Below are 15,033 nucleotides of genomic sequence, written 5' to 3'. Positions count from 1 at the left end.
TGCTTTTTAATGCCATGCAGAAACCCTGTCTACAGAGTGTCAAGCTTAAAGGCAAAGTTTGCAAGATTTGTGGGCAAATATTGGTTTTACTGAAAATTGTAATGTTGGTTTATTTACAGTTACAAAAACAATTTGCGTTATAGAAAAGGTGTTTATGTCTCAATCCCTTGTTGTCAAGATCCAATCATAAAGTCTAAACATTACCTAGTGTCCTGTACAAAACCTAACATCCACGGTCAAGATTAGGGTTTTATCACACTTGGTGACACATTCACAATATTCTCTCTCTCACTTTTTATAAGCTGCAATATAACAAATACGCTTAGTTTGCATGTAGCAAGTGTAGCACATGTTGGATATTTTCCCAAATGAAATAAAAGGACAGCTCCTTTGGGGGTTTAAGATTTCACTCCGATTCCTGCACAGCTGTGTGACAGATTTTATGTGACATGGTCAATTTATTGTGAAAATCGCTGAAACATGAACACAAAGATTGGAACAGGAAACAGACCCGAATGCCTTGTTTTCTTCTACAAAACCGTGCTATTGATATCAAATGTAAAGTTAATCAGCCCAGCACTACCAGAGGAAAACCATACCTGATGACCTAATGTTATCAAATATTTGTTTTTTTTTTTTAATTCTCGCTGATAATGGGTTTCTAATTTACCCTGAACTACACATCATCAGCCAGCCTTTGACCAGAAAGACTAAAAGAATTTGTCTCTCTGTCTCTCTGCCCTCCTTCCTGCACTGTCACTGCACTGAAGAGCAACACAGAGCAAAGTACACTCCCCCCCCCCCCCCCCTCCCTCCCTCCCTCCCCTCCAGTGCCGCTCTTGCCGAGGAGCCAGCACTTCACAGGCAGCTGCATACTCACTCCCCTGCATCGTATCTAATCTGCCATCTCTCACTCAAACTTGGATGTGATCTCAGGCAAGCAGGAGAAGAGTCTGAGGGGAGGGGAGGGAGGGGGCACGTGAAGGGAGTGATGTCCAGTAGTGTGAAGTGCTCAGACTGTGGGCTGGCTCTAAACGGGCACTTAAATACAAGATTGCAGTTGGCTCCTGTGCATTCCACCAGCAGTGTGGCTGGGACGCAGAAGCGGTGAAAGAGGAGGAGTTCTACAAGGGGAAAGGTGTGCTTACCTGATTCCTTTTTTTTTTGGCTTTTCCCTCCTGCAGTTGAGATTTGGCATCATGGTGGCCAGGTTTCTGCGCCCGGTGCTGCTCCTCCTGCCCGTCTTGGGTCTCAGCTTGGCTCTGCCCTCGAGCTGGCTGCCGGGAACATTCCCAAACACAGAAGCGGGGGTCTTGGATTTTCTCAGTGGCTACAACAGCACGGCAGAGGAGGTGCTTTTCCACAGCGTGTCAGCGTCATGGACCTACAACACCAACCTGACGGACTACAACTCGCAGCTCCAGGTAAGAGCCGTCGGATGTGACCGCATGGCCCTCTGTGGGGCTTACGGGAGGATGTGCCAGGGGGGGGGTTCGGTGGCGCCGGGGCTCTGCTTGAGCTGGGCATCTGTTTCTTATTCATCTGCCTCCAGAATTACATGCTCGGCTTCAGCGCGGGGCAGCCAACTCAGCTTGTATCTGGAAAAATAAAAAACTTCAGATTGCCTGCGGTGCAAACTTTTGAATGGGCAAGTCTGTAACGATTACCAGTGATTTTTTAAATATAAATATGAGGCAAATTCTCATGACAAAAATTCCTTCAATGGAGAAAAATGTATAGATAACAATTAGATATGCACAATACATACAGATGAGCAGATCAAAATAACCAAAACATCAAAACAAGACTATAATGGAACTAAAACTTAACGTTAGCTCATATAAGATGCCATTCAGTTTTCATTTCAGGCTGTGAGCATTTTTAAATCTTAGTCATATCATGGAAGATATTGTGGCTTTTGCACAGTTCTCTTTTTTTGACAACAGAAACTGCAGGAGGTGCGGATTAGAGTTTGTCTTAAGTCATCAAAGTCAACAGTCTCACCACGCGTAGGCGATTTGTTTCCTAATATGCCCAGTGTGTAAATAGTCATGGTGCAGTCAGGGGAACGTGGCCGGCCCAGTTTCTCAACGCGTGCGTGCTTGGACAGCTGTCACAACAGGACGTCATTATTCTGCACAGCCTTTTGGAAACCAGTCCATAGACGGTCCGTAAACAGGTGGAGAAGAGCGCAGTGTTCACTGGGGTCAGAATGCTCTGCGGATTAGGCTCGGTCTGCAGCTCGTTTCAGTTGGTCATGGAGTTTGTCAAACCAAGTAAAGGAAAAAAAAAAAAAAAAGGATCACAAATTGGCTATTCACACCAGCTACATGCAGCCTTAGAGGTAACTGTGGGATCAAACAGAATAGAGATCACATCATGGGCTCCTGATTAGGCTGCATAGAAAATCATGCACTCCACGTCCTTTGAGCCCTTGCAGCGCCTTTCAACTCTCCCGTCAACCCTGGGTCGACCAAATTGGACCAATGGAGGCTTGTTATATAACCCTGAAGACCATGCTGTAGTTAAGCAAAAAAAGAAAGTTGATCTTTACAATGTTGTAAAGATATTATCAGAGTGGATGCTCGGGGTGAAGGCTGCCGTGGAAAAAGCTCTTGAGTGAAAGACAAAGATTTAAATGGAGAGTGCAAAGGTCAGATTTAATACTTCAACTTGCTGTCGTCAGTTTCCATCCAGCAGCAAACCAAACTGTGCTAAAACATGATGATCCTGGCCATGGCACCAAGCTAATCATGTGAGTCCAATTGAGGACTTTGGCAGGACAATTTATTACTTTTAGCTCGTACAATACCAAGAATGGCCATCTTGTCATTTGGAATAAAATCATCACTATGTTAAAAATCAGTGTTCCAGGAAGGCCTTGGCTTTCTTTCTTCCTCCATGTGATTTATCTACAAGCCCACCCTGATCGTTTCACAATGATCTGTTCATGAAGCAAATGTGTGGCCAGAGCAATCCTTGAACATGAGCTGTGTGTGATCTCACGACAGGTTATTAATCCCATATGAAGTGTTGGTACAGCAGGCGAGGTGCGTATCAAGTCACAAATGAAAACATGATGTATTTACTGTGTGTGTGACGCTGGGAAAACAAGGATCTAAAGTTACAGTTACAAGGATATGGAAGACGGTGGGAGGAAAACTCACTGTGGATGTATTAATACTGAAATGAGTCATAAACAAAACAGAAAATGTCAAAGTGTCTGGTTAAGATGTGTTCTTGTTATTTGTGGTTACCTACATATCAGTCAAGCTTGTCTCAGAGTTTTTCCAAAGCCCAAGAGCCCTCATTAATGTCCTGAGTAGATCAATGTGACCGCTGAAGCCAAGGAATCATTCTCACGTTCATGCACAATTAAATGTGTGCAGCGTGGACTACCAAGATACATGTTTGCGTCTTCCATATTCTTAGAAAACATTAACAACTAAAAATATGTTTCTTCAGGTACAAGCTTCCTTGGACGAGCAGGAATTCAGCGAAGCATGGGGCCAGAAGGCCAAGGAAACATTTACGAAAGCAGTTCTGGATTCTCTTAAGGACCCGCAAGACAGGAAATTATATGACAAGATAGTGGTCCTCGGACCCGCCAATCTGCCTGCAAAAGAAAGAGAGGAGTACAATGTAATCCTGAGCACCATGGATAAAATTTATTCAACAGCCAAAGTGCATCCACAGCCAAACATCAGCTGGAGCCTCGAGCCAGGTTAGTAATGCGAATGCCAATGTGCAACAGATGCTGTTGTTTCTCAGGAATATAATACTAGAAAAGAAAAACATTAGTGGTAAGATGTTATCGTTTCGGAGAAAAGTTAACAGGATGGGCTAAATGACTTGGGAGACCCTTCAAGAGGAAGTCTTATGCTTTGCTTAGAAGTGCTGAGTGAGGAGCCATCGTCTGAGTTACTTTTAACACTCCGAGATGTACTGAGAACAATGGCTCTGTGCTTTGTCAGCAGAGAACGACCTGCCAACACCATTCTAAAACTCAGGGTGATGAAAATGAAATAATCCAAAGTCCATCAAGAGCAATTACGGTGTTATGCCTGTATCCATTATCCAATACAGGGTGGAACCGGGTTTGTTGAAATATGCGGGAAACAAGCCGCCAGGGAAAAACACAAAATAAATCGGCTGTGGCCACCTTTTGCTCACCTTCCTTTCCTATTCCTGTATTATGGAAATGACACAAAGAGCACAAAGTTGTCCAAACATCCACGCACTGAAAATAGTCACTTAACAAACTACTGTCTTTGATCATGTGCAATGCAGAGCTGACGGATATCATGGCTACATCAAGAAGCTACAAGAAGCTGCTTTTCGCCTGGGAAGGTTGGCACAATGCATCCGGGGTGCCGCTCAAACAACACTACCCGAGATTTGTGGAACTGAGCAATAACGCATCCGCTGCTGATGGTAAGAACTGTGAAATTGTCATTTTAATCCGCGTGTCTCAAAAATAATGTATTCCATTCTTATTTTATCCAGGATTTCGTGACACCGGTGATTATTGGAGGTCTTGGTATGAAAGCCCAACCTTTGAAGATGATTTGAGAACTATTTACAAGACGGTGGAGCCGCTGTACCTGAACCTTCATGCTTTTGTGCGGCGCCAACTCTACAAACACTACGGCCCGAAATACATCAATCTGAAAGGGCCCATTCCCGCTCACCTGCTAGGTATTAAAACATGTGTAAATAGGTAATAGCTGAAATGTAATACTTGTTAATTTTACACAGGAAACATGTGGTCTCAGACATGGAACAATGTGTATAACATGATGATCCCGTTTCCAAACAAGCCCAACTTAGATGTGACAGAAGAAATGGTCAGACAGGTCAGTAGCAGTTGAAAGTAGTAATCAGGGTAAACACGATGGTGATTACGCAGCCTAAATGGTGTGTTTCTAACAGGGCTACAATGCCACATACATGTTCCAAGTGGCTGAAGAGTTCTTCACCTCACTGGGACTGGAGCCGATGCCAGAGGAGTTCTGGGCTAAGTCCATGCTGGTGAAGCCTGAAGGTCGTGAGGTGGTGTGCCATGCCTCGGCCTGGGACTTCTACAACCGCAAAGACTTCAGGTTAACCTTCAGGGCACAGCACATTATTATTATTATTATTATTATTATTATTTTATTATTTTATTATTATTTTATTATTATTATTATTGTTATTATTATTATTATTATTATTATTATTATTATTATTATTATTAATATTATTATTATTATTATTATCATTATTATTATTATTATTATTATTATTATTATCATTATTATTATTATTATTATTATTATTATTATTATTATTATTATTATTATTATTATTATTATTATTATTATTATCATTATTATTATACCAGCTTCACTTAACACTTAAATCAATACCTTTTTTATTTTTATTTATCCACGTTCAATAGAAAGTCTGATGTTAATTTAATGGACCAATCAGAACCGAGATGATAGACCTACAAGTTTATTAATGGGTTCTGTCGTTTAAAAAAAGAAGAAAGAAAGGTTTTGCAGAATGTACGGAGACAGAGCCAGAAGGTTCAAAACTGGGACACCTAAGCATCAAAGGTTGCATGTAAAGAGGCAAACCACTAATAAAATGTTTATAATAACTATCTCTCGCGCGCGCCTGAGGCTGACAGTGACAGCGCCTGCAAAAACATACATTATTAGTATATTAGCATATTAGCGCTGGCTGTAAAGGTAAACAACAGACTGTTTGACAAATTACAATATAATTAAACAATAATTTGATTTGAGTATATAATGGAAGCTCATTATGTATATTTATTTTGACCTGTGTAGGATCAAACAGTGCACCACAGTGACGATGGAGCAGCTCTTCACGGTGCACCATGAAATGGGCCATGTGCAGTACTACCTGCAGTACAAAGACAAGCCTGTAGGCTTCAGGCGGGGGGCCAACCCAGGCTTCCATGAGGCCATTGGGGACGTATTGTCTCTGTCTGTATCCACACCCAAACACCTGCACACGATCGGCCTGCTCAGCTCAAGTGAATCTGACGATGGTACATCAATGTCAAAGCCTTTCATTGTCTGTGTAGCTTTTACTGTCAATTATAAAGCAGACCAAGAGCACCTAGTTATTTTTCATAGATTTGATTTGATATTGTATCTTTCCAGAAACTGACATCAACTACTTATTGAAGATGGCTTTGGAGAAAATTGCCTTCCTCCCCTTTGGCTACCTCATAGACCAGTGGAGATGGGACGTTTTCAGTGGAAGCACCCCTCCAGACCGTTACAACTCTGACTGGTGGTACCTCAGGTGGGCTTCTGCTCTCTGCCTAGTGCAGTACCGATGTATAGATGTTAAATTCTTTTCACCTGGTGTGACTTATCCCCATAAGTCTGTGGTTGGACTGGCCGCCATTCAGACTTGACAGTGTTTATGTCTGACGATGCCTGGAAAAGCTGTGGCATGCCCAGCTGATGCTTAAACGTTTTATAAAGCATCTATAAAAAGGATAAACCTTAGATTTCACACATGAGCAACTTTCCATGACTGCCTGCGTATTCTAAACCCATGTGTTTTCTCTTTCATTTTGAAGAACCAAATATCAAGGCATTTGCCCACCCAACAAACGCACAGCGGATCACTTTGATGCCGGCGCAAAATACCATGTCCCTGGAAACACGCCATATATCAGGTAGTGTGCTGCAATATTGCATTAGAAAAGTCCAATAGGCAATCAAGTGTTGGCAAGGAGCTTTAGGGCTCTGGTTTTCAAGTGGCTGTAGTGAAAAATAGAGGCAATTTTGGAGCTTGTTTGTTGTGTTTACGGTAATATAACTGGCACTCAGATGTGTCTTTGAACAATGGATCTCCTAATCCTTCAATAGCAGGAAACTCAAATCTCTGACAAGGAAAGCCTTTGATCCCCTTCTGAATGATTTACAATGTTGGAATGACAGCCAACAATACAGATGATGTGACACCATTTCTTTCTTGACATTCTTGCTTTCTCTGTAGATATTTTGTCAGCTTCATCCTGCAGTTCCAATTCCATGAACAACTTTGCAAAGCAGCAAATCACACTGGTCCACTGCACAGATGTGATATCTATCGCTCAAAAGAAGCAGGTGCCATTATGAAGTAAGTCATCAGAAAATGTAAACTTTTTACGTGACTTGGGACTTTGTAACATTATGTCAATATTTTAGGAAAGTTCTGCAAGCTGGATCTTCTGAGAAGTGGGAGGACGTTCTTCAGGACGCTTTAGGCACCAGCAAGATGGATCCGCAATCACTCATCAACTACTTTAAGCCTGTTCTAGATTGGCTGGAGACGCAGAATAAGGGAGAGATTCTTGGCTGGCCCGATTTTGACTGGACGCCCCCTGTTCCCGAGGGCTACCCTGGAGATATTGGTAAGTAACTGGCACCAACACTGCAGCTTGTTTGTCTGTGGCTTTGAATGACAAGTTTGGACACCGTCTGGGCCTCTCCCAAAACACTGGCACTACATTGCAATAAAGTTATCACTGTATTAACCCAACCAATAAAAGGACAGTGTCTCTTCTGGACATGGGTTTTCAAAATCCCTTTTATTTCTGCTCACAGACAAGAAAACTGATGAAGCTGAAGCTCGGCTTCTCCTGGATGAGTACAACAGCACTGCTGAGGCTGTGTGGAACGCCTATACGGAGGCATCGTGGGCTTACAACACTGACATCAATGATGCCAATAAGCAGGCCATGGTGAGACCGTCTAACTGACTGAAGATCATCTTAACATCATCTTCATCTTTGATTCTTAAGTGCATGAATGACTACTGCATGCTGTGTTTTTAATTTAATGAATCAAATAAAATGGCACAATAACAACCAATAAACAAATTAACAAATCTGTTTCACTTTCATGAATCTCATCACTAATATCTGTGTCTGTTATTAATACCTGTAATGCATGTCACTTGTATGCACTTTTTAAAACTACTATTCATCCATCTTCGTGTCGTGGTACGAAGCCGACGGCTGAGAGTGTCCGTTATTGTTCTTTAGCTTCAAAAGAATCTGGAGATGTCGGCCCACACGCTGGAGTACGGGAAGAAGGCGCGCGAGTTTGACACCACGGACTTCCAGGACAAGGAGGTCATACGTATCATGGACAAACTCAGCGACATCGAGAGAGCCGCACTGCCTGCAAATGAACTGGAGGAGGTGCGCAGAATAAAGTTTACTCAAAGAGAGGGATAATCAGGTTCCATCGGTTACATTTCAAGTGCCCTGAGTAGATTGTAAGTGAGTTAATCACCATTGTAGTTCTGTGAAAAGTTTCCTCACTTAGAAGTTTACATAGAAGACTGAAAAATAAGCATTCAAAATATATTATGTTGCCATCTCAAAATAATGTATGGATGGTTAAAAAAAAAAATCGCGAAGGTCAAAAAGCATTGATAGTTAAAGGTGCTAGATGCAAGTTGTTCATTTTTTTTACTCTCTACTGCCACCTCAGGTCTTACACATAACTGCAGCTTCTATATTAAGCTCGTGCATGATGACACTTAACGAATTAACAACTTTAAGTTACAGTGTAGGATTTTAGAGGCAGTTGTGAATAGATCTGGGCTCATTGTCAACATGTAAGGGGAGGAAAATACATCATTTTAGCATGTTTAAACTCCGTATAGTCCCTTTGAATCATACATGTACTAGCAATGACTACAAACAATAAGGAATAAATAAATCATGAGCAGCGAAGAAGGACCAATGCACTGAATTGTTCTAAGGACGTACAGATGGTTATGCACAAGGGAAACCTGAGCCAGAGCAGAGAGCCTCATATTTTTAGTGAGCAAGTGGTCAGGGTTTTCCACCACTTGCTCCACCACAATTAACAAGGAATATGAGGTTCTTCCCTCTGGCAGTCTTCTTTTACAAGTAAAACTACAGTTAGACATATTTAATTCACATTATAAGGCTTTTACATTGATCAATTATTGGTTGTTTGCCTTGTTAGTACAACAATCTGCTGTCCAACATGGAGACCAACTACAGTGTGGCGGAGGTGTGTCGAACGGATGGGAGATGTCATCCATTGGATCCGGGTGATTAAAAAAACAACAACTTGATAATAGATATCTGTGTACATATTTACCAACAATGTGGCTGTGGCGTTGCAGATCTTCAGAAGATCATGGCTGAGTCCAGAGATTATGATGAACTGCTGTTTGCTTGGAAAGGATGGAGAGACGCTGCAGGCAAAGTCCTCCGTCCAGGTTACAAGAAATATGTGGAGCTGGCCAACAAAGCTGCCAGGCTCAATGGTAAGACAGGATGATGCTGCATAAATATTTGAACACTTACAAAGCCTGCTCTTGACACTGTCACTCGGCTGTTAATGCTCGATATGATAGGAAATGTGTGTATTTCTTTTTTACAATGTTACTACAATACTTCTGTGTATATATGCAAGTAAATCAGGAACAGTAGCCTACTGGATCGGTAAATGTATGATCTTTCCCCAGGCAGACTCTCTCTGCTGCTCTGTTCTATCACACTGAATGTGGAAAACGAATTTTTTGCTAATCTCAGTGTTTTGCTGGTGCTACATTCAGGTCACAGCGATAACGGGGCATTCTGGCGCTCTCTCTACGAAACTCCCACTTTTGAGCAAGACCTGGAGGCATTGTGGAAAGAGCTGGAGCCGCTTTATCACAATGTGCACGCCTATGTCCGCCGCGCGCTCTACAAGGAGTATGGACCTGAGCGCATCAACCTCAAAGGCCCCATCCCGGCACATTTACTGGGTAATAGAATTCACAATCTTAAGAGCAATTCCACTCAGGACGGAATTCCAATCATTCGAGCAGCTTTTATGTGTGAGCCCAAGTCAGATTCCCTCAGAGGCTCCAGGTGGATTTAACCAGGATTTGATTTGCTTTCAAAGGCGTCAAGCGTGAGATTTTGTATGACAGTTCCACACAGTCAGGGATTGGACAGACTCAAGTTCACAAATCCGACTTTGCTTCAACAACTCGCTCATACCTCGACTCCGAAAGTGACTTGAAATGTTGTTTGCTTTAAGGAAACATGTGGGCGCAGACGTGGTCTGGAATAATGGACTTGGTTATGCCATACCCAGGGGCCACACAAGTTGACGCTACTCCTGCCATGGTGGCTAAGGTGAGGATGATGTTGCATAATGTTTATGGCCACAGACCTGTGTGCGTAACAGCCGAGTCATTGTTCAACTTGAGCTTACGAGGTTGAGGGTCATATGAGTTCAAAGAGGAGAGACACTGGGGTTAGAGTTTCTGAAGATATAAACCTCTGAAAGCATTTACTAGTGAGGATGATTTGCTTTTTTTTTTACAGGGATGGGATGCAAAAAAAATGTTTGAGGAATCAGACAAGTTCTTCGTCTCTCTGGGTCTGATGGAAATGCCGCAAGAGTTCTGGGACAAGTCGATGCTGGAGAAGCCCTCAGATCGCAAAGTGGTGTGCCACGCCTCTGCATGGGACTTTTACAACAGAAAAGACTTCAGGTTCAGACTTTTCATTATAAGCAATGTTCTTGTGGCCTCACTTGTTTAGACACATCATCGGCATCATCACAGATACATGATCATTTAACTGTTATTTATTTGTATGTGTGTGTGTGTGTGTAGGATCAAACAGTGCACAGTCATCACCATGGACGACCTGATCACCGTGCACCATGAGATGGGACATGTCCAGTACTTCCTGCAGTACAAAGACCAGCCTGTGTCTTTCCGTGACGGAGCCAACCCGGGATTCCACGAGGCCATAGGGGACGTCCTGGCTCTTTCTGTGTCTACGCCCAAACATTTACAGAGCATCGGGCTGCTGGACAAAGTGGAGAACAACCATGGTCAGAAATGGTTCCTTTAAAGTTGGAAAAGGCTGAAATAATATAAATGCTAATGTGATGTTTTCGCTGCGATCCAGAGAGTGACATTAACTTCCTGATGAACATGGCCCTTGATAAGATTGCCTTCCTGCCCTTTGGTTACCTCATGGACCAGTGGAGGTGGAAAGTGTTCGACGGGCGCATCCCATCCACAGAGTACAACAAGGAGTGGTGGAACCTCAGGTAAAGAAAATGCTAACAAGTTTATTTGAACTTTTTTTTAGCTGCTTACTACTTGTGCTGGAAGTAGAAAGCTGTCCCAAAAAAATCAGTAGTAAGGAAAAGCTTTGCAGTTATAGTATACTATAGAACTCAAACTATTAGGTTGAATTAAAATTTAGAGTCATTTCAACACTTACTAAACATGTAAAGCAATAAAACTAAATAAACACCTTTGCTTCCACTTCTAGTCTAGTTTACACTCTACATGTTGCTGAGTAGTTATTTTTAGTGTCTGTCAGCAATGAAGCTTTATCTCGTCAAAACAAGGCAATAAAATGATACGCGCCTGTGTCCTCAGGATGAAATACCAGGGTCTGTGTCCACCAGTCGCACGGAACGAGGATGACTTTGATCCCGGTGCAAAGTTCCACATCCCAGCTAACGTGCCCTATGTCAGGTAAGCACATGCGCCCCTTATCATCGCTCATAATGCCCTGTATCTGTGATGGTGAATCAGCAAAAGGCAAATGTACTGTTTCTTTCTATCTGTCAACAGGTATTTTGTCAGCTTTGTGATCCAGTTTCAGTTCCACAAGGCTCTATGTAATGCGGCCAAACACACTGGGCCCCTTCATACCTGCGATATTTACCAATCGAAAGAGGCCGGGAAGCTCATGGGGTGAGTGCGCGGCCCAGAATGTCATCATTATATACTGTGTGTCTATAGAGCTTCCATTTCATAGCATTACTGCATCTCTCTCACCTCCTTCAGTGACGTGATGAAGCTTGGATTCAGCAAACCCTGGCCAGAAGCGATGACCATGATCACTGGTCAGCCCAAAATGACAGCCCAACCCCTCATGGAGTATTTCCAACCCCTCATCACTTGGTTAGAGGAGCAGAATGCTAAGAACGGGGATGTTCTTGGATGGCCAGAGTACGACTGGAAACCCTACTTGGCCTTGGCGTCAGGTAAGTTCATGGGTGGATTGATTCCGAGGAGGCCGCTGAGTTTGTGTCCCTCATTGTGGCTTAGCCTGAAACTGATCCCGTCCCTCCCGATCTGCTGATGAGACCTTGCTGAAAGGTTGAGTGGAGATTAGATTGATGAGGTTCCTAAAAACAGTAGGAGGAAAGAGATTAAACTGCTACAGGGAAAGACAAACGTTTGTTGAGGAATTAGACGTGATCTTCAACTGGATTATAATTTAACTGTACATTTTGTATAGTGACCACCATGTGAGCAGTGCAGAGATTCTTCGACAGGAAATAAACACATTATTTCAATAATGCTCAGGGGATTACTGGCTGGGGTTATCGTTGCGTTGAAAGTTAAGCTAGAGTGGTCAAAAAGACTGTTCATCTTTCTAACTCTTCCTTTATTATATTACTGTATTTTCCGGACTATAAGTCACTCTGGAGTATAAGTCGCACCAGCCTTGGCAACTACCTGGGCATGGAGGCGTAACTACACCGTTAACAAGCCTCTCCCGGCAGCACGTTGTTCAAGCTCTCATTTGCAAACTCGTTCCTCTAGCTGTGGCCATCGAGCCTTTTTTGTTTTCTTCATTACAGTAAGGGTAACCTCCGCTTTTCGTCAGTCCCACACAAGTTTCTCCCTCACTCCAACTGTTCTTTCTGCTGCTCGATTACTGTTTTTTCAATCTTCAGTGATACAGGAGTAGCAGATACTGGTACGCAAGGCTTGAGCGCCCTCTAGCAGCTGTCATTGTGGAAATAACAATCATGTGAAATTAGATATTTTGATATATAAGTCGCATCTGAGTATAGGTCGCACCCCCAGCCAAACTATGAAAAAGAGTGCGACTTATAGTCCGGAAAATGCGGTAATTAAACCGGGTGTCATTAAAAAAAAAAAAAACTCAATAAAGCATTATTAGTGCATGTACTGGCAATCAGGTAAGCATTATATCAAATTGATTATTATTAATGGCTTTAATCTCATGTTCAGTCAACAGCTGTAAACTTTTTATGGCGACATAAATTATTAATTTGTTGACCTTATCAAAGTTTACTGTGTGCAACCTATTTAACTGCATTACACCAAGGGTTGGATAACTGAACAGCGCCCCCTTAAGCACGTACTAATACACACTGACATACTTTCCTTTCTCTCCCACAGAAGCCAAGGTGGATTTCTTGGGCATGAGCCTGGACAGCTCCGCAGCCATGGCGGGACAGTGGATTCTGCTGGTCCTTGGCCTGGTCCTCCTGGTGGCCACTATCCTTTTAGCTTATAAATACAGGAAATCAAAAAAGCCTGAGAAGTCCCTATCCACTATGGAGCTGAAAAGCTCGTCGTAGTTCGTAAACCCCGACGGAAGCCACAGAGCGACCTCAATGTGAACGTCAGTGTTTGTCTCTTCCCACAATGCATCTGAGCACATCTGCTTTCAGTCTGCCTCCCACGTATTGTATATTTATTGTAGCTACACACATTCAGATTATTTTGCCTATGCAATGAACGGAAAACAAATCTGTAATTTATTTGTAAGATGTGAATGTTTGGGGAGGAAAGAAAACGTCAAATGAATGTTTGTAAAGTCCTAATTGTCCGCTTTTTTAAAGATGTTTTTTGTTGGTTTTTGTTCAATTGTTTGCATTTCTATAATAAAAACACAAAAATACATGTTCCTCTTGACTTTTCATTTGTGTCATGCAGTAGGCCTAAGTAGCACAATTGGCATACAACAGCCGCCTCATTCAAGAGTTTTTTTTTTTTACAAACAGTTTAATTCCACTGAAGGCACACAGTAAAAAAAACACTGTCAAAGTCTATACATTGGTCTCTCATTCCCTTTTTACTCCTGCAGTCAATGGACACAACAGAATACACTTGAAACGCGACACTCCAGTCCGTCCCGTAGAAATGTTCAACGACCGCCTCTCGGGACAGTCTACTTTCAGTGCCGGGGGCCACGTTACCTCGGAAACGGTCCCCAAGTGTCGCCTTTCTTTCCCCATAGACAAATGCGCGTTCATGAAATCATGAAATCAGTACCGTCATTTACACACAACAGCAATATGTACAAATTCTCACAATCCAGGTTCATATTTTTCAATCCAGTGTCAAGACGTCCTCTACGTGGAATACGGGGCTCAACAGTGGCCGCTCGTCTCATAACCCGCTCTGTTTTGCATTCATTTTTCACATCAATATAAAAGATGTAAGGATTTTGCAGGATTTTCAAGTATTCGGTATGTTCTTTAAATACAAATAGTGCCTTTAAACCCTGTATATATTAAACCTTTTGAAGTCTGTGGGAAAAATGAATGGGATTTAACCAGAGCGGGTTTTGAGCCGAGCAGAACTGTAACTGTCGGGCTCTTTTAAGGCTCTGTAGAAAGTAGAGGCAAATAAATAACAATAAAAAGTTCTGTTAAAAATATGGGTGAAATGAAGCGACCCGTTCATCAAAATCTCCAGATAAAACATGTGCCTGTGTTGTACCTCTTGCACCCCCCCCCCCCCAAAAGGGCATGGTGGTGATGGCACAAGCAAAGTCTCAAATCTCAGCGTCAGATTCCGACTGCATTTGCTGGTCAGGGGAGTCCCGTAGTGCCAACAACCACTAACCACAGACTGATGAACCTACAGTGTACAATTATTCACTTGATTATAGGAAAACCCAGCCACTATGTCTGGGAACACATTAAAAACCTCCAAGAAAATAACAAAAAGTACGACTCTGTGGCTCTGATGTACAACACTGCATTTAGAACACACTAACAGACTGCAAGTCACCCGTACCAGGGCTGCACGATTTTGGATCTGATTATGATTCTGTTTTGTTTTTTTTAAGTCAAGTTTCGGTTCACAATGGACATTTTCAACATGTCCAATAGCGTTTGAGAGAAGACAGACACACTGATATACGCAACACATGCTTTTCAGGACATGTTGCGGAGGGTTAAAGCAGAT

At 42.5% G+C, this 15,033-nt stretch overlaps 1 protein-coding gene across 1 annotated transcript; it reads left to right on the top strand.

The window, feature by feature from the left end:
* The first annotated feature begins 968 nt into the window (after positions 1–968).
* ace (angiotensin I converting enzyme (peptidyl-dipeptidase A) 1) lies at positions 969–13,674 on the top strand. The gene is made up of 24 exons (XM_079576729.1): positions 969–1,424; positions 3,466–3,724; positions 4,291–4,434; positions 4,507–4,698; positions 4,759–4,856; positions 4,933–5,102; positions 5,838–6,061; positions 6,177–6,321; positions 6,605–6,703; positions 7,027–7,149; positions 7,218–7,423; positions 7,617–7,753; positions 8,057–8,215; positions 9,015–9,102; positions 9,178–9,321; positions 9,613–9,804; positions 10,083–10,180; positions 10,373–10,542; positions 10,666–10,889; positions 10,967–11,111; positions 11,449–11,547; positions 11,647–11,769; positions 11,863–12,062; positions 13,234–13,674. Exons 1-24 carry the CDS (start codon positions 1,200–1,202, stop codon positions 13,413–13,415), a joined length of 3,846 nt encoding a protein of 1,281 aa, XP_079432855.1. The 5' UTR covers positions 969–1,199; the 3' UTR covers positions 13,416–13,674.
* Positions 13,675–15,033: the final 1,359 nt, after the last annotated feature.

The sequence above is a fragment of the Gobius niger genome (genome assembly GCF_951799975.1).
Source record: "Gobius niger genome assembly, chromosome: 19".
Taxonomy (NCBI): Eukaryota; Metazoa; Chordata; class Actinopteri; order Gobiiformes; family Gobiidae; genus Gobius; species Gobius niger.
Note: the sequence above shows the minus strand (reverse complement) of the source record. Positions and strands in the feature narration are given on the sequence as shown.

Coding starts and splice junctions, on each gene's coding strand:
- ace (XM_079576729.1), top strand. CDS start 1,200: ATGGTGGCCAGGTTTCTGCGCCCGGTGCTGCTCCTCCTGCCCGTCTTG. Junction 6,062..6,176: donor CTCAAGTGAATCTGACGATG/GTACATCAATGT, acceptor GTATCTTTCCAG/AAACTGACATCAACTACTTA. Junction 9,322..9,612: donor CAAAGCTGCCAGGCTCAATG/GTAAGACAGGAT, acceptor TGCTACATTCAG/GTCACAGCGATAACGGGGCA.